Here is a 19909-nt window from a genome sequence, read left to right as displayed (position 1 = left end):
TTCTGGTATGCAGTCAGGACTCTGATCTGGTATGTTCTGGTATGTAGCAGATAGAATCCTATCCCCTCTGCCTCTACTCCCGGTGCCAGAGAATGAGACGTTTGGGACACACTGGCACCAACATAGACTCATGAAACATCCTCGTGTGACCTGTGACCTAGTAGAAAGGACATGGAGTTGGCTGGAGGATGACTCAGAGAAGACTGGGAATGATAAAGATATGATGATAAAGATATGACAGTGAAGAAAATGATTTTGACCGTCATCATACATTGAAAATAAATAAAAACCAGTCCTAAGCATGACAAGTAACGTAAATGACTGAGTAATAATAAATATGAGTAATACATCTCTTTCAGTAACCAGGCAGGACAGCCAGCATGCTGACACTCTAAATAGGCCTTCTGTCTGTCTCTGAAAAGAGAGTTGAAGAGAAGCACTAATGAAGAGCGCTAATGAAGTGCTAATGAAGAGAGGAGAGAAGCGCTAACGAACAGAGGAGAGAAGCGCTAACGAACAGAGGAGAGAAGCGCTAACGAAGAGAGGAGAGAAGCGCTAACGAAGAGAGGAGAGAAGCGCTAACGAAGAGAGGAGAGAAGCGCTAACGAAGAGAGGAGAGAAGCGCTAACGAAGAGAGGAGAGAAGCGCTAACGAAGAGAGGAGAGAAGCGCTAACGAAGAGAGGAGAGAAGCGCTAACGAAGAGAGCTAACGAGAGAAGCGCTAACGAAGAGAGGAGAGAAGCGCTAACGAAGAGAGGAGAGAAGCGCTAACGAAGAGAGGAGAGAAGCGCTAACGAAGAGAGGAGAGAAGCGCTAACGAAGAGAGGAGAGAAGCACTAACGAAGAGAGGAGAGAAGCGCTAACGAAGAGAGGAGAGAAGCGCTAACGAAGAGAGGAGAGAAGCGCTAACGAAGAGAGGAGAGAAGCGCTAATGAAGAGAGGAGAGAAGCGCTAATGAAGAGAGGAGAGAAGCGCTGAGCACATATTTCCATTTCAGATTACCGGTTCCTTGTCCAAATCAGTGTCTAAATGATGATGATGCAGTATCTTCAATCAGACGAACGTAAAGGACTGTTCTAAATGCGTCAGTTCTTCTCAGGGTGTGTTGAGCGGAGTGGATTATGCAACGGGTTAACCCAGTTTACCATCACATAATCCCCAAAGTTCAGTGCAGAGCAGAGAGAGGGTGTGGCCTGTACGCTCCTCTCCTCTCCACTAACGGAAATGGTTGAGCTTTCTTCCTCTAATCTCTCCTTCATTTATCTCGTATCCTTGGTTCATTTTGAATGTGTCAAAGCAGCTCCCCTGCCTGCTGCTGCACTTATGGAATCAGATCCAATCAAATCAAGTGTTGTTAGGATGTGCTTTATCCCCGTACGCACAATAAGGCTGTCAACTGAACAATAGCCTGTTTTCAAGCATAGGCTACCATGTTTAATCAAAGAGCCTTCTCACAAATGGCAAGTGGATGAAACACACAGTAGGAGTGAGCTATTTAGGCCCAACACAAAGACTTTCAATGACTCCCTAAAGAAGAGACGTCATCATTCCGAGATCAAATCCATCACAAACATGTCACAGTCAACCGCATGTGGTTTTTTGTTGTTGTTTTGTTTGTTTTTTCCCACCTTTATTTAACCAGGTTGGCAAGTTGAGAACAAGTTCTCATTTACAATTGCGACCTGGCCAAGATAAAGCAAAGCAGTTCGACACATACAACGACACAGAGTTACACATGGAATAAAACAAACAAACGTACAGCAGAAACAAGTCTATATACAATGTGAGCAAATGAGGTGAGATAAGGGAGGTAAAGACAAAATAAAAGGCCATGGTGGCGAAGTAAATACATTATAGCAGGTAAAACACTGGAATGGTAGATTTGCAGTGGAAGAATGTGCAAAGTAGAGATAGAAATAATGGGGTGCAAAGGAGCAAAATAAATAAATACAGTAGGGGGAGAGGTAGTTGTTTGGGCTAAATTATAGATGGGCTATGTACAGGTGCAGTAATCTGTGAGCTGCTCTGACAGCTGGTGCTTAAAGCTAGTGAGGGAGATAAGTGTTTCCAGTTTCAGAGATGTTTGTAGTTCGTTCCAGTAATTGGCAGTTGAGAACTGGAAGGAGAGGCGGCCAAAGGAAGAATTGGTTTTGGGAGTGACCATGCTGGAGCGCATGCTACAGGTGGGTGCTGCTATGGTGACCAGTGAGCTGAGATAAGGGGGAACTTCACCTAGCAGGGTGGAGCCAGTGGGTTTGGTGACGAGTATGAAGCGAGGGCCAGCCAACGAGAGCATACAGGTCACAATGGTGGGTAGTGTATGGGGCTTTGGTGACAAAACGGATGGCACTGTGATAGACTGCATCCAATTTATTGAGTAGGATATTAGAGGCTATTTTGTAAATGACATCGCCGAAGTCGAGGATCGGTAGGATGGTCAGTTTTACAAGGGTATGTTTGGCAGCATGAGTGAAGGATGCTTTGTTTTGCGAAATAGGAAGCCAATTCTAGATTTAACTTTGGATTGGAGATGTTTGATGTGAGTCTGGAAGCAGAGTTTACAGTCTAGCCAGACACCTAGGTATTTGTAGTTGTCCACATATTCTAAGTCAGAACCGTCTAGAGTAGTGATGCTGGATGGGCGGGCAGTTACAGGCAGCGATCGGTTGAAGAGCATGCATTTAGTTTTACTTGTATTTAAGAGCAATTTGAGGGAGCGGAAGGAGAGTTGTATGGCATTGAAGCTCGTCTGGAGGGTTGTTAACACAGTGTCCAAAGAAGGGCCAAGAAGTATACAGAATGGTGTCGTCTGCGTAGAGGTGGATCAGAGAATCACCAGCAGCAAGAGCGACATCATTGATATATACAGAGAAGAGAGTCGGCCCAAGAATTGAACCTTGTGGCACCCCCATAGAGACTGCCGGAGGCCCGGACAACAGGCCCTCTGATATGACACACTGAACTCTATCAGAGAAATAGTTGGTGAACCAGGCGAGGCAATCATTTGAGAAACCAAGGCTATCGAGTCTGCCGATGAGGATGTGGTGATTGACAGAGTCGAAAGCCTTGGCCAGGTCAATGAATACGGCTGCACAGTATTGTTTCTTATCGATGGCGGTTATGATGTCGTTTAGGACCTTGAGCGTGGCTGAGGTGCACCCATGACCAGCTCTGAAACCAGATTGCATAGTGGAGTAGGTATGGTGGGATTCGAAATGGTTGGTAATCTGTTTGTTGACTTGGCTTTCGAAGACATTAGAAAGTGTTAGCTCATGGTTAGTATTATTAGGCTGTATAGGGCATTGACTTATGATACGGAGCATTTGTAGCACATGGGGATGTTTGAAACTTACTCCTCAGCCTCAAGTGTCGCTAATTGCGCTGCCCGAATTGAACATTTTTCAGTGCCGCCAACTGGTAAGATACTTCCAGAGGGCGGTCAGTTGTACTCTGGGTTCAAGCCTCGGTGAGGTCCTGGGTTCAAGCCTCGGTGTGAGCCGAGTGTTACTCGCTAAATAAGCAGTGGGCCCTCCATTACACATGCTTAGTGGAAACTGGATGCCCAGTAGTGTGTGTGTGTGTGTGTGTGTGTGTGTGTGTGTGTGTGTGTGTGTGTGTGTGTGTGTGTGTGTGTGTGTGTGTGTGTGTGTGTGTGTGTGTGTGTGTGTGTGACTCAAAGGCCTCTGACCTATTGAACTGTGAGTCTGGAGTGCTGGTAAGGGGTGTGTAGCCTAATGCTTGAGAGAAGAAAGCCATGTGATATTCTGTTGCAGTAGATTAGGTTTCCTAATTTTATGGATAGGAAGTAGCTACTGACTTTGCTGGAGTGAGAAATACAATAACTTAGTCTCAATAACTATTTGAGATCCATAGCTAGGCCAATCCCACATGAAAGAAATACTATTTTATAAATGCTATAGTATTCACTAAATTGTTTTTTGCAGGCTGTAGTATACATGTTGCACCCTCTACAACCACGGTGATTATGACCCTGCTGGTTATCTATGAACATTTTAAAATGTTCTCCAACCTGCACAGCCAGAAGAGGCCACCCCTCATAGCCTGGTTCCTCTCTAGGTTTCTTCCTAGGTTTTGGCCTTACTAGGGAGTTTTTCCTAGCCACCGTGCTTCTACACCTGCGTTGCTTGCTGTTTGGGGTTTTAGGCTGGGTTTCTGTATAGCACTTTGAGATATCAGCTGATTGTAAGAAGGGCTTAATAAATACATTTGATTTGATACTGTAGTGTTTCTGTAGACACTACTGTAGAATTTTCACTACAGTGTGTAGTAGAGTATTATAAAGTATACTACAGTTTACTACAGTACTGTAGTGTTCTATAGTAAACTGCAGTATTTTTTTTACGTGGGAACTGAACCCGACTACTTCATAGTGCTGCAGCCCCACTAGTGCGCTAGGCCAGGGTTTCCCAGTCAGTCAGAGCGTTGACATCAAGCAGAAATTGAATGATGCTCTAGAGGTAGACAATACATAAACACACACACACACACCGAGACCCATGTCTCATGAATTATTGGTATGGGTGCATTGTGTAAGAGAGAGGCATTAATATAGATGACCTTCGACTCGTGGTGGCTGAATAAAAACAGGAAGCTGGGGATAAACAGAGCCACAACCGGACACACACACTAAGGTGACTACATTTAAAATGATTTTCCAGGACAGTGTAGCCTACATGAATAAAAACATCCCTCCCGACACACACACTCAAAAAATAACATTACCAAAGTTTGCATTTGCATAGTTCTAACACTAAATCTGTTTCTGTACATTTTCCAGTGGAAATTGTTAAAAGTAGTCCTCGTGCATAGAGTTGCATGGTATTTTTTATTATTATGCTAATTATATTTCCGCAGGAGCGTGGACATCGACCTTTTAATGTGAAAAAACTGAGTCAAAGTGTAATTCCATTATCTGTGGAATTGTCTTTTATCGTCCTAGCACAGACACACACGCACACGCACACACACACACAGACCTTAACCCTTCCTTATACTGCCTGTTTATAGCCGGTCAACAAGAGTCTACATTGACCAGGATTCTGACAATACTATTATACAATACAGAATATAATAGACTAATGCCCGTCTGCGAGGCCCAAAACTCCCTATCCTCAGAACATCCCATTTGTGAAAGGTTATCTAATGTAGCATGAAGGGAAAATGGAAATGGAAGCTACTTACGAAGTAAAGGCACTCAGAATATCTCCACGGAGGATTCCCCTCTGAACACTATGTGAAATCAGAGTGACTTTCTCCACCTAATTCATACATTTCCTGCTGAGAGAAATAATAAGAAACCTCTCTGTCTATTGTATCATTTCTTCAAGGTGATTCACGGTGAGATTTACGACTTAAAACGGAGTCATTTCTTGGGTTGTAATAATACAGGATTAAACGGATGAAGACACTTTGAGGTGTACTTCCACATCCAACTAGTTTAATCTATCGGGCCTGTATTCATCAAGCTGATCTAGGATCAGTTCCTCACCCCGTCCATATAATCTTGATCATCATGATCTAAAAGACAAAACTGATCATAGATCAACAGTCCTACTCTAAGACGCTTTATGAATATGTGCCCTAAACTGCTGTAGGTATTCAGGGATTTCCGATTTGTCTTGAAATGCTCCGTTGACATGTTTTATAATGTTTCCTAACCAGCAGCTTTCCTTAGTGGAAATAATACACACTGACAACACACGCCTGAGCAGCTCATCAACAAATGAATCAGACCGGGTCTGTGTGCATACAATTCCCTGGTTGGAGAGGCCTGTTTGAAGGCTAACATCGAACTATCAATAGTCTGGGCTGTAGAAACACTGCCCCTGTGTGTGTGTGTGTGTGTCTGTGTGTGTGTGTCTGTGTGTGTGTGTGTGTGTGTGTGTGTGTGTGTGTGTGTGTGTGTGTGTGTGTGTGTGTGTGTCTGTGTGTGTGTGTGTGTGTGTGTGTGTGTGTGTGTGTGTGTGTGTGTGTGTGTGTGTGTGTGTGTGCGCGCGTGTGTGTGTGTGTGTGTGTGTGTGTGTGTGTGTGTGTGTGTGTGTGTGTGTGTGTGTGTGTGTGTGTGTGTGTGTGTGTGTGTGTGTGTGAGTGTGAGTGTGAGTGTGCGTGTGCACGTGCAAATTACCTTTTTGAAAGCTGAACAGAACCAGACCACAGGATGCTAATGAAATTGCATGTCATTTAGATGTAATTTGTGGCTAATCTAATTCCCTATCCTGATCCTGCAGATGAAAATTAAAATGGACACAACAGCCAGCCCAGACATCTGGTTAAGCCAGATTAGTCTTCAAGACACCAAGTGACCCTACATACAGCCTCAATATGCTGCTGCTATTAAATATATACAGTGTGTACTGTGTGCAATGTGTATGCCGATATGTTGTCTTGGTGTGACCTTGCTGGCAGTCCCTTGCAAAAGCCCCTTTGTATTTTACAGTGTGTGCCTGGGTGGTAGTATGAGTGGACATGCGTGTGTGTCCTTGACAGAATAAAATGCTACGTGGGGATTGGAGTGCAGAGTCTATGGTCGATTGTTTTGCCCACGGTCGATCATTTTGACATGAGAAACAGAAACTCACTTCAAGGTGAGACTTTGCTCCCACTCGGTGGAGCTAAACTGCTTGCAGACTACTAAGACAACGTAAGAGAGGCAAGCTAGCGTGGGTCTGTGTCTGTTATCCGTTCCCACGGCGTATTACATCATGTTTGTACATCGGATTTTCTCCTCTCTCCGTTCACAGGCCCTGACATAGAACAGGAGAAAACCTGATGTTTTTTTTAGTCTACAGTAGCCTATGTTCAAGGTGCTTAGTTTGTCCTGAACAGGAAAACCTGTGGGCCCTACCCAACAGACTGTGTTTACTGTACTATCCCTATTGAGTACATTCCATTCAAATCTAGACCAGGCCCAGAAGGACCCCTAAGGAACAAGCACTAGACCCTGGGCCTGTTTCAAGGTCTGACAGAGGTGGGCGTTGGTGGTATGTGTGAGTGTGGGGTGAGGTCACTGTCCCATCCCTGAGTGACAACAACAACAAAAAGCACCCGAGCTACGAAGGTTCTGGTCAAGCAACAAGAGAACAGAGAGGCCAAAAGCCAACACCCCCATTGAGAATATCTAAAACAGCTGCCATTGTCCCCCCCCCCCTGTCAAATAGACCCCGGAACATGTGGTTGTTCGTGTATGTTTACTGTCCAACACCAATAGTTCCAGGAAGGAATCTATTTGGATAGGTTAATAATGAAATTGATAGCTGATATCGCTAACAGTTGCCTGTTTTTCCATAGGTCTGTGTGCATAATGCTCACCGGCCTGTAAGCTTGTATAGTAAGATCGGGTGTCCACAGTTTTGCTGGCAGTAGGCAATTCCCCTTTGTGTGAAAATGCTTTTGTGATGTTATCATCCTCCATGAGAACAAAAACAGGCGAGGGATAAAAATCTCCTCAATGTTCTGCCAGACAACAGTTTCAGTGTATCTTTCAATTTGGACATAGCTGATTCACTAACTAACTAATTAATCGGGTGTCATAAAATCCGACATAACAGGACACTGTGTGACAGATAGAGTTCTTGCATCAACAAAAGCTAGCAACACTTGATAGCATTCCTAGCATAAAGTGAATTAGCTAGCTAAAATTAACATGATTAAACAGCCTAAGGCTACATCTGAGGCTGTATTTTGTGTTACCACTCCTAGCCCTGATGATATCAGACTACCAGAGCCACTGGGGGGGTTACATTAAATGACTAACCCTGTGTAGCATAGTGCTAATTATAATTGGCTAGCAAAGCGCTAATGGTTTCCCCTTCAGAACTGGCACCGTTAGACGCCTGGCTTACACCCGCGGTAGCTCTAATTAGCGATAAGCAGACAGGGAGGTCATATATTTGATATGGTTGATTCTCCTCCAGGTCAACCTGAGGAGTCTTTGATGGTTTTCTGATACGGCCCTGTTGCAGCCTATAAAGTGGCTGGAGCCAGAGTAGGTTGAAGTTACCTCCAACCACTGATACAGGGTCAGATGTTTATTCATCCCTCTAATGGTTAAGGTTAAGATTAGAGGTAGGGTAATCTGTTCCTAGATCTGGACTTCAGAGTAACTTCTACCTCAAGCTCTGGGATACACTCAGTCCACAACATCTGGAAGTTTATTGTCAAAACGGGCCCCCACCCCACATACCTCAGGATACATGAAGAATTCTGGCAGTATAAATCCAACAATTAGATGGAAAATTGCATTCCTGCAGTGGAATTCTGGGAAGGGCAAAATAAGGCTTCCTGATAAGGGGGGTGGTTCAGCTGGGTGTTGTCTTGGTAAACACTCTAGTTTAGTTTTTTTTTGTAATTAGGGGGTTGGGGGGTGGTTAAGGGATTGGGATTGGGGTGTGGACGAACCCCCTCGGTGCCTCTCCCTGTCAGTGTTGAGTCTATAAGGGGTATTAATACCGCCCTCTAAATGCCTGACATTTCATTAACGAGCCTCATACATTTCCTATGAGAAACCACACTGACAAATGAACAAAACATGAATACATACTGTATTTCAGGCATAAACCAAAAACATAAAGTGGAGGAAATATTGAAAATGTAGGAATTGCTAAAGAAAATGTAATAAAATACTATTGCAGGTGTAAGAATCTTCACACTTAGCACATTTCCCCTCGGACCAGACTTCCCCTATGAATCAGTAAACCAGGGATAAACATTTCAACATGGAGAGTAGGCTTGGGCGGTATACAGTATATACCGGGGTATTCTGAAATAGCTACGGGATTGTTTTTCAATAACGTCAATACCGTTGAAACTATTCCTTTGATGTTTTTTGATACATTTGAATATTTGCCCTCGACTTTTTAAGCAAATACCAGTAGTCAACTTGCGCAATATGTTAGGAGATAAAGAATATCGCGTTCTTAACTTCACCTGTCACATAATTGTTTGTTTACAAGCACGACAAGAGACTGGAGCCTTGTGAGTCACTCACTGTTGTGCACCAGGTGATCTACTTAGAGTATGGAATTCGCAACTAAATGTTTGCCAGCTAGATATCTTATAACTATTAAGTTAACTCTCTTAAATGTGTTAAATGCTCTGCAGTTGTTCATTTGGTTTGCTAATTTAGTAGCTAGTTAGCTATCTAGCGAAGTTTATCTTGCCGGTAACAGCAGAGATTCCCCTCCTGGATCAAGAGCTTTGCTGTCTAATATTTGTTATGTGCGTGCAGCAAACCGTGAGTAGCATTTTTAAGAGTTACTTGTATAACTTTATGAACTGGGATGTCTGTCCTGAAAATAGTTTAGGTCAGAGACTGTATAAAATGGTCTCAATGCCTTCATTAGCATCTAGTTAGCATTCTATATGGGATTTTACATGTCCTTGTTAGCATTGCTAACCTTCCCGATTACAACGTCTCAGTGAAGTCTGAAAATAGCACCCCTTGTGTTCAGTGCCGGTATTACCGAATATCCCGGTATGGCACAAGGTCGATATGAAGGTATGACAATCTGGATACCACCTAAGCCTTAATGAGAGGATGATCTCTTTAGACAGTGTCACTCACTAGAGTCTAGACCTGCCTTTATTTTTCAGCTCCTCTTCATTTCCTCTCTCCCTTTTACTCATCGCTCGTTCCTAGAAGTGAGTTTGAATGGCCGGGGGGTGTCCAGTGGCGTTACACACTGATGTAAGAATAAACGTGATAAACTGAAGGAAGTGCCCAACATTGTCCCGACCCCGCTGGTTTCCTAGCAACCCTGCTTGTGTTCATAACAACATCACACTGACACCAGCCCCTAGTGAAAGACTGGGGCCTTACAGAGTGCAATGGAGATGACTGAGAGAGAAAGGAGGAGTGGGCTGAATATGAGATCACAGCAGCCAACTCTTTAGCTACACACATACAGACACACAGACACACACACACACACGGAAACACACACAGACACACACAGACACACAGACACACATTAAAAGAGACAAAACAGGAAACACTGATCCTTCTGTTCTTTGATTGCTTTGACCTGCCCTATCTAACCTAGCCTGTTTGTTTTCTATGGTAGTGCTCTGGTGAGTGAGTGAGATACGGTAGCAAACATGATGACTGTATGTTGCACCTGCTATAACCAATGCCCATAAGAATGCAGAAAACCCAGTAGCTAACTGCCTGTGCTCATGATAACTAGTCAGCAGTCTTTGTGTGTCCTTGTATCTGTATCTGGTGAGAGCATTGGGCCAGTAACCGAAAGGTTGCTGGTTCGAAATCCCCAAGCCGACGAGGTGAAACATCTGCCAATGTGTCCTTATGCAAGGCAAGGCAATTAAATGAAATCAAATCAAATGTATTTGTATGTGACAAATACATTTGATTTGATTTAATTGCTCCTTTAAGTCGATTTTGGATAAGAGTGTCTGCTAAATGACTGGATCAAAAAAAGATGTATTGACTAGATAATAAGAGGTTAGGTGTCAAGGCCGACGTACCTTTGCAGACGAAGCACTTGATGTGGAAGTGTTTGTTCTGCACGCGCAGCACCTCTCCCTTGCAGGCCTTGCCACAGTTCTGACAGGGGATGGAGCTGCTGCTGCTGACCCCCTGCTCCAGAGGGCTGTGGACACCCTGCTGATGAAACACTGAAAGAAACGGAGAGCGGCACCGAGGTTAGATAGGAAATGCACACACATGCATTTGGAGATGTCACGTGTAGAAACATACTCGTGAACAAAAGCATTCATGACTCATGCAAAATGCACACAGGCAGGCACACACACACACACACACACACACTGCATACACACATTCATTACATAAGTATGTTCGAAACTTCAAACAGCCCGGAGGCCCGCACATGGTATGTACTGTTATGATACAAGTACTGTATGTCTATGAGTAGTGGTAAAGATATGACCAGATAACTGGTGCATCAATTAGCCTAAGTAACTATGCCTTACAGTGACAAACACAGAGACAAGCCTGATAACTTCAGTCCATACGAAGTCGTGGTACAGTACACAACATCAGCTTACGTCTTTCAGCACCTCACCCTTCTCCATTTATAATGACACAAAGCGCTCGCATACTCACCCATGCAAGTCATCATCCCATCCCAATACGGACAACTGATCAGACAAACAGAGAGTGTCTCTCTCTCTCTCTCTCTCTCTCTCTCTCTCTCTCTCTCTCTCTCTCTCTCTCTCTCTCTCTCTCTCTCTCTCTCTCTCTCTCTCTCTCTCTCTCTCTCTCTCTCTCTCTCTCTCTCTCTCTCTCTCTCTCTCTCTCTCTCTCTCTCTCTCTCTCTCTCTCTCTCTCTCTCTCGTCTGTGCCCGTCAAACCGGTTCTGTTTTGGACACCATGGTTACTCCTAATTGGGGTTCAAAAGAAGGGGGAAACAATGGCATTCAGATAGACTGCCTGTGCTAAGCAGGGCACCTTTTGCTAGACTAGTGTTTACCCGAGAACCAGTTTCAGCTTCAGTGTCCCTCCATTCATTCATTCATTTATTCATTCATTCATTCATTCATTCATTCATTCATTCATTCAAGAGTTTCTCCTCTCTGTTCTTTGTCTGCCAACATTACCATTGAGAACTTGAGAAATGTCCCTGTTTAGCCTCTACTTAGGCCCAAATGAGATTTGGGACTCAAACAAAGCCATGTTAGACACTCTACAAGCTGTAGAGTTATGTCTGTTGCCTGTAGGTACTCTTTACATGGTAAATACTACCGGCGACAGTGAAAAACACCTTCAACGCCATTTATTATCCCTTTGAGGTCTTGGGCCTCTCGGCCATGGCTAGAAGAACCAGACTCAGAGGTAGAGCAAAGCATTCTGGGAATGTTTAAAGAGCCTCTGGTGAGGTAAAAAGCTTTTTTTTCAGTTTTATACAGCGAGCGGGAAGACCGGTTAAACAACCGAGTCAAGACAGAGACCAGAAAAATGCAAGTCCAATTCAAAAGCATGATTGGAATTTTGTGAAATTGCCACCATAAAAAGAGTTCATATTTCAGAGGAACTTGTGGATTCTTTAGACATTCAGAATGGTGGGAAAATGCTGAGAGAAAATAGAGAGCCACTCTACAATTTATTACTACACGAGGGCCTTCAGAGAAGGGCTAAGGATTTATAAAATAAATAAATGCAGTTTTAAAATATACATGTTTTTTTATTTCTATTTAATCTGTTCAATAATAGTTAAATTATATTCTAATTATATTCTAATTTTCAATGATATTCTGATTTATTCTCTTCAGTTTCTGTTGGAAAGGAAAGGGTTAACACTGCAAAAAAGCAAAGCAAAATAAATATCCAATCAGGATTTTTCTTTGGTAGTCTCCAGGGAGATAATTCTAGCTAAGTCAGCCATTGGCTAGGCCATCAGAAGCGAGAGAGAAGGCATCTGCCATTGAAATGTATTAGGCCAGAATTGTGCAGTGACAGTGGAATCAACCAATCACATTTTGACTTGTAATGGATGGGACTGTTTTAACAAAAACATATGGAAACTGTGCAGTAGCGAGCAATAGTTTTCCCGCGGTCTAGCTAGCTTTTGTTGTAGGCTAGTTTGAAGCGGCTGCAGCAGGTGTTACCGAAAAGGATGCTGTTGCTAATTTGTTAGCTTTGCCCTTTTTCACTAGCAACTTCGAACAAGAAGATACATTTCAAGGGATCAGCATCCGTTTCAAATGATCGAAAACACGGCGAGTGGAACTGTTATTTTTTTTATTGCAGACCACTTGCTGTTGTTTGCTATCTCTTTGAAAATAACTTTACATGTGTGAAACTGTCGCATTTGAACTTTTAGATCATCGGTTACTTTGTGTGCTGAACGTTTTTAAAAAAACAGGTTTGCAATGGGAAGTAATAACTGTGCTTTTCGATTTGGAAGCACTTCGCCTAATGGTTGTGTTTCTGTATTCCTGTGATTGGGACCTACTGGCTTATTATGTCCGAGTGAATGGAACTGCTTATCCGTTCACATCATGCATTGTGTGACTTCTCTCGTTCTATCGGCCCTGTATGTTTTACAGAAAGTGCACTCTCCCACATGGACTGCGCTGCTATTACAGTCGCTGTCCTCTCAGCATCACAAACCTGTCACGCACATCCTGTGATGTGTCACTGTTGGGGGATGTTGTGATAGTGATGGTGTGAGGCTACCGTACAGTAGGTTAGCGTAAGCCATGTGGTTGTTGTTGCTGGTAGCACTATCTGTGCGGGCTCAGTCTCTGTGTGAGTGGCAGCACAGAAAGCTCGGCTCAGCCTCAGGCCTGTTCGTTTCAGTTGGGCGCATTAAGGTATGCTCGGTTTTCTGCAATCTTTCCCCCAACTGAAAGCCTAGGTCCAATAGCCACGGTTCGCCACTGCGCAAACATGTCTATAATAGATATAAAGACTGTTACAATTTCCCCCCATCGCCCCTTACTAATAGTGAGTTAGTAGGAAGCCCAAGTTTCAATAGGCAATAAGATGTTCATGATATATTTGGCATCAAGAAGCGGTTTTACGCGCTCACTGAATGGAAGCTGATAATGATGAGTTTTTTTACTCCGAGTCAAGACAGAGTACAGATGTATCCGACACAGGACAAAACTGTGACCAGACTTTGGAACCACAACACTGGCTGCTACTGTACCAATAAAGGCAAGAATTTGGGGGAAGGAAAGTCACGCATCCTCATAAAATGGTCTGAGGCACTTCAAGAGCCTGAGTTGATTGAAACCATGTGGCACAGCAAGAGTCCAGCCGAGACTATTCTATTGGAGGAAATGGGGGGTCTGCCCACTGCCCTCTCTCGTTCTCTCTCTCTCGCTCGATCTCTCGGCCGGACCAGCATACACTCCCCCTGGCACGCACTTGTTTAGTGGATCCTGTATCGTTCACTTCCTGTCTGGACAATAAATACGGCTTGGGGGGGTCCAATATGATTCCACTAGGGGGCTTCTCTTGTAATGGGTACAGTTTAGGCCTAGAGCATTTCAGGGTAAATAGTACGAAGGAGCACTCTTGACACACAAGGAACACAATGTGCTATGAAGAACCTCCAAGGGCTAGGCTAACAGAAAACACTGTACTGAGCTATTGAGCCCATCCCATAACACACATAACACCAAGACCTATAGCCTGGCACAGATGTCCTGCTCATCAATCACCCTGTTCTCCTCTGCTCCCTCGCTGACAGACACAAACCCACAGTGTCGCCCTCCCAAAGGTCACAGCCAGAAAACAATCTGAGCTATGTACCACTACAGACCTCGGGGACATGCCATCTCTATCCCCCCCACCCAACCACTCACACACGAGAGGTCTACCGATTATGATTTTTCACCGCCGATACCGATTATTGGAGGGCCAAAAAAGCCAATACCGATTAATCGGCCTATTTTTTTTAATTCTTTGTAATAATGACAATTACAACAATACTAAATGAACACTTTATTTTAACTTAATATAATACATCAATTTAGCCTCAAGTAAATAATGAAACATGTTCAATTTGGTTTAAATAATGCAAAAACAAAGTGTTGGAGAAGAAAGTAAAAGTGCAATATGTGCTATGTAAGAAAGCTAACATTTCAGTTCCTTGCTCAGAACATGAGAACACATGAAAGCTGGTGGTTCCTTTTAACATGAGTCTACAATATTCCCAGGTAAGAAGTTTTAGGTTGTAGTTATTATAGGAATTATAGGACTATTTCCCTCTATACCATTTGGATTTCATTAACCTTTGACTATTGGATGTTCTTGTAGGCACTTTAGTATTGCCAGTGTAACAGTATAGCTTCCGTCCCTCTCCTCGCTCCTCCCTGGGCTCGAACCAGCAACACAACGAGAATTAGCAAGCGCTAACTAGCTAGCCATTTCACTTCGGTTACACTAGGCCCATCTCGGGAGTTGATAGGCTTGAAGTCATAAACAGCGCAATGCTTGACGCACAACGAAGAGCTGCGGGCAAAACGCACGAAAGTGCTGTTTGAATGAATGTTTACGTGCCTGCTTCTGCCTACCACCGCTCAGTCAGATACTTACATACTTGTATGCTCAGTCAGATTATATGCAACGCAGGACACGCTAGATAATATAATCAATCAATAATATCATCAACCATGTGTAGTTAACTAGTGATTATGATTGATTGTTTTTATAAGATAAGTTTAATGCTAGCTAGCAACTTACCTTGGCTTACTGCATTCGCGTAACAGGCAGTCTCCTTGTGGAGTGTAATGAGAGAGAGGCAGGTCGTTATTGCGTTGGACTAGTTAACTGTAAGGTTGCAAGATTGAATCCCCCGAGCTGACAAGGTGAAAATCTGTCGTTCTGCCCCTGAACAAGGCAGTTAACCCACCGTTCCTAGGCCGTCATTGAAAATAAGAACGTGTTCTTAACTGACTTGCCTAGTTAAATAAAGGTATAAAAAAAATATATATATAATTTTTTTTTAAATGGGCAAATCGGCGCCCAAAAATACCGATTTCCGATTGTTATGAAAACTTGAAATAATTGGTCGACCTCTATCACACACGTGCATAAGCACACACATGTGCACGCACAAATACCATACACAGGCAGGCATTTTTCCTTCAAGGTTGGCCGATAGCTGCTGTAGGTGAGCAGTCAGTGTGGCCCAGATGGGCAGCCATTTTGAATTCCTGTTCCAGGAGCCATGCTCTCCACTAAAAATATCCCTGTTCCCTCAACCCAAGGCGATTCCATGGTGCTCCATTCCAGGCAGGGTCCATCTGCCTGGCTGGCAGTGGTGGACGATTAAAATGCTCGGGTTACCACCGCAGGGGCATTTTCTGGTGGCCAAAACATTGACCTTGGGATGTACCTTAACAGGGATAGGCGTTAGATCCCCTAGCTTTAGCTCTGTAATCCATATTCTTTCATTTTGGAATGATTTATTCTGGCATGGCTATCAACATCAGGGAGCCCCCCAAATCCAGGGAGTCCCCCATGCAGATCAACAAAAATGATCACAATCAGATTTATGGTGAAAAAATTATAATGGAAAACTACACCTGAACCTATTGCCACAATAGCAATGCAGGCTCACAGATAAACCTGTGCTGTCATGCCTGACATGATCTGACATGCATTTGACCTATGACCCATGACCCCAGGATCAAATACTACAGAGCGCTTTATCCCCATTCAAAAGATGATGATGCAACTCTTTTTTTTGGTACAGACGGACACTCCACACATGGAAGACAAATTACTGCCTTTGACATTCCAAGGACATCAATGTTAACATGCTTGTCGATGATTTACAAGTGCCATCCATCTCATTGTTTCTCTCTCACCATCTCTGTCTAGTTATCTCTCTCTCTCTCTCTCACCCTCCCTCTCTGTCACCAACTTCTGTCTATCTCGCTCTTAATCTTTTTTCCCTCTCTCCCTGAAATCTGGGTGATGAGATCCGCTCTGTGCGCCGGTCAGTCCAGATATGGCCGACCAGCCGACCGTGACTGAGTACGTAACTCGGTTAATAGAATTGATTAGGTTCAGCTGCAGCTCAGTATTTAAGGACGACACTCAAATAGTATCCTCTTAAATAGCATCCTCTTCAGTGGGTCCTTAATGGTTGTTTACATCTGAGACGTGACGGCACCACGAGGGGCTTACGACATTAAGCATTACAGCGATATCAAAAGCTTTGACACACTGGGTTCAGATCAGTGCAATGTTGAAGGGGACTCCAGCTTTGCCTATAGGCTATGTGTGACTAATTCATGAGTGACACCCGACCATTAGTAAGCAATTTCGTGTCGGTGACAATTTGTGCAGCCATGACATTCTGATTTAAAGCATGTACGAAGTCAGTTGAATGTAACGCCATAGCTGGCTAGGACAAAGGCAAAGTCAGTGGAGGAGGAGAGGAGTAGAGAGGAGATGAGGATGAGAGAAGAGGAGACGTTGGCGCTCGGAGGGTGTCCTGAGCGCGGGTAATATAGGAATCATGTGACCTGCTCACACAGCAGACACCATGATGCAGCACAAAATCACAGCACATAGCTTGAGATGGTATTGTTGGTTTGTGTGTGTGTGTGGAGTGGGGTGGGTTACTGCAGAGAGAGAGAGAGAGAGAGAGAGAGAGAGAGAGAGAGAGAGAGAGAGAGAGAGGCCTATTTGTGCTAACTGTTTATGTATACCAGCTTGGAACAACAAGGCCTGGAATAACCATTCAGGATAACCTTTGAGTCGGCATTTCTTTAGCAGCATTGGTGATGTAAAAACACTGGCATATGCCCAAGGGATAGGGATAGGAATGCATAACTATTTTAACTGAACATAGTGCACATCCTATCTCCATGAACCTCTAGGATGAAGACAGTTCATTTAGAAGTGCCTGTGTCTGAATGCTAAACATGGCTTTCTCTCCTCATCTCCTTTCCTCATGTCCTCTGAGGAAGAAGGCCAAAAGCCAAAACGTAACAAACCTGTAACTTTGAATAAGCTTCTTTTTTTTTTTTTTACTTCCATTGTGCTCCAAGAGTTGCAGAATCTCCTCTCTAGTTCAGACTGTTCCTTAATTCATGCAATTTGTTTGGAGAGCGAGGTAGGCGCAGTGCTCCCTTCCCTCATCTCCTCTGACGAAAGAAACAGGACAGATGAATTTGCATTTTTTAAGCTAATTTCCTGCAGTTCTACACATAATTGTCATGATTTTACTTATGCAAAAATATAAAACAAAGGCATGTGATATATCAGACATTTTAATATAATTATTGTCAACCTAAAATATTGTCATATAATTATAAATACGTTTATATGGGTTTTATACACATTTTCTGTATAAATAGCTTCTAAAATATATGTAAACAGGCCATAAATATATATATATATATATATATATATATATATATATAAAACAACTTGTCTAAGTCCTATCATCTACTGATTTCAGCCAGTGTAATGGCTGTGGATTGACTGCATTGTTTGAACGGGATGTTGGCATATCGGCAGTTAATTTGAACAATTTATGGAATCATTCCTCTACAAACAAACATACAGAGCAGATCAATTCTTCAAATTTGTTATTTAACCAAATATTTTATCACAGCACTGGCAAACCCTGGTTGACCAACTCCCTGACCTTGATGCCATCTTAAGGTTCATGTCCATTCTAGTATTGTAATTCCTAACTCTATGGGGGCTACCTCCAGGGGCTGCGGGGGGGTACGCCAGTGGGTGTCGCTCTGCCTGTTGACAGCTAGCCATCCCCACAAGAACAGCTTTCAAAGCCGAGCATCATCACATTGTGATCTTACAAACTGGCCACACCTCCCCGTCCACACAGACACACTACCGCTATGGCCAACAGTCCATTCATAACCAAGACATAGCTGCCCCTCTAAAGATGGCTGTGTCTCAAACTTAACAAGGCAGCTAAGGACATGACATTGCAGTCCGGAGAATACACTTTGATTCTAAAGGCTGAGGCATTTGTTTGGACTCCCACTTTGTCGCTGAATATTATCAGAAAATAGGGGAAAGGGCTGTGGGATGTTACTTCATCTGTTCCAGATCACACTGTGTAATGCTGCTATAACACATGTACACAGACACACACGTGCACGCACACACACACATGCACACACACACGTGCACACACAGATACACACACACACACAACAAAAACATATCTCCTGTCATAACAAAATTCCTCATTTGTTTTCCAATTTGAGCCAGATCGGCCCCTTGTCATTGGTTTCATGCCTGAACGACCAGCCAGACAGGCATCTTGTGTCACAGTCAGGCTGGTGCCCAAAAGCACAGTGCTCCCTGCCAGGGACTTCATGGAGTGTTGTCGCATATCATTCTGGCACATTATTAGTCATAGCCTACACTGAGAGAGAGTGTTGTTGTTTGTTTCTGGTATTAATATCTGGCTAATGTCAATTTAATTAGGATTACATAATACACAAAGGTCCTGTTTTGTATTCATTTTATGACAATTGTCTAATCATATTAAATGATGGAATAAACCCTATTTGTCCCTTAAAGTAGTCCAAAGAGATAAGGTAGGCTATGTCTTATTGGGCAGAATACTGCATACCTTTTCTGTACAACGATAAATCAATGAACTCTCCATTGCCTTTCAAGTCGACGCACACTGCGCTGAGGGCTACGGTCTACAGTGGCCATCGAGAAGCGTCTATGTCCCATAACCGACCCGTGCTCCGGACAAAGTAAACACACGTTCGGTAGGAGAAAACGAACCTGCGCTATATTACCTTTTTCTTCTGGCATTGTCGCGCTGTCAGCGTCCCTTTTTCAACTGTCAAACCCTTTTACAAAACGAAGAGCGGTGTTTCTTATCCTAATATCCAAGTTCTTCCTGCCGTTGCGCGGTGTTGTAGTACATCCTCCAAAACGTCTTGTTTTCTAACGCGCGGCGTCCGGTGCGGCACGCTCGAAAAGGAGCGAGAAAGCTGCGGTCTACAGTCGGTTATCTTTGGGATGAGCGGCAGCAGGTCATACGATTCCCGAAAGCCTCTCTCGGGTACGAGGGCTGAGTTCTTGTTGAGCTATTGCAGCTATCTAATATAAATAGAATCTTCTAGAAGTTCCAGTCCTAATAAAAAAAATGACACCGCCTCTCGGGAATCTCTCACAGGGCGTTTACCGCACCAGCCCACTGGAAGCATAGAGATGCGTGTGCTTATGGAATATGGATGCGCCTTCTTGTGCGGTGGACTGAGGTGTCTTCCAGTTGATCATAAAAACGGCATAAAACGTGGAGTAATTTAATTCAATTCAACTCATCTCATTTAAAATAACCTTGATAAAAACGGAAGTGTTATATCATACGTTCTCTTGAGCAAGTGCACAATGAATGTTAGACAGTGCCTCTGTAAAGGGCAGGGAGCACTTGCTAGTGGTGCT

General features: G+C 43.6%; 1 protein-coding gene across 1 annotated transcript in view; it reads right to left on the bottom strand.

The window, feature by feature from the left end:
- Window positions 1-19909, bottom strand: part of LOC112261017 (actin-binding LIM protein 2-like) — a 104083-nt gene that overhangs the window by 52154 nt on the left and 32020 nt on the right. Inside the window, 1 exon segment of the mRNA XM_042328494.1 lies at window positions 10504-10653. Coding sequence (XP_042184428.1) covers window positions 10504-10653 — 150 coding nt within the window.

The sequence above is a fragment of the Oncorhynchus tshawytscha genome, linkage group LG10 (assembly GCF_018296145.1).
Source record: "Oncorhynchus tshawytscha isolate Ot180627B linkage group LG10, Otsh_v2.0, whole genome shotgun sequence".
NCBI classification, from domain to species: Eukaryota; Metazoa; Chordata; class Actinopteri; order Salmoniformes; family Salmonidae; genus Oncorhynchus; species Oncorhynchus tshawytscha.
This window is presented reverse-complemented; position numbering and strand designations above follow the sequence as displayed.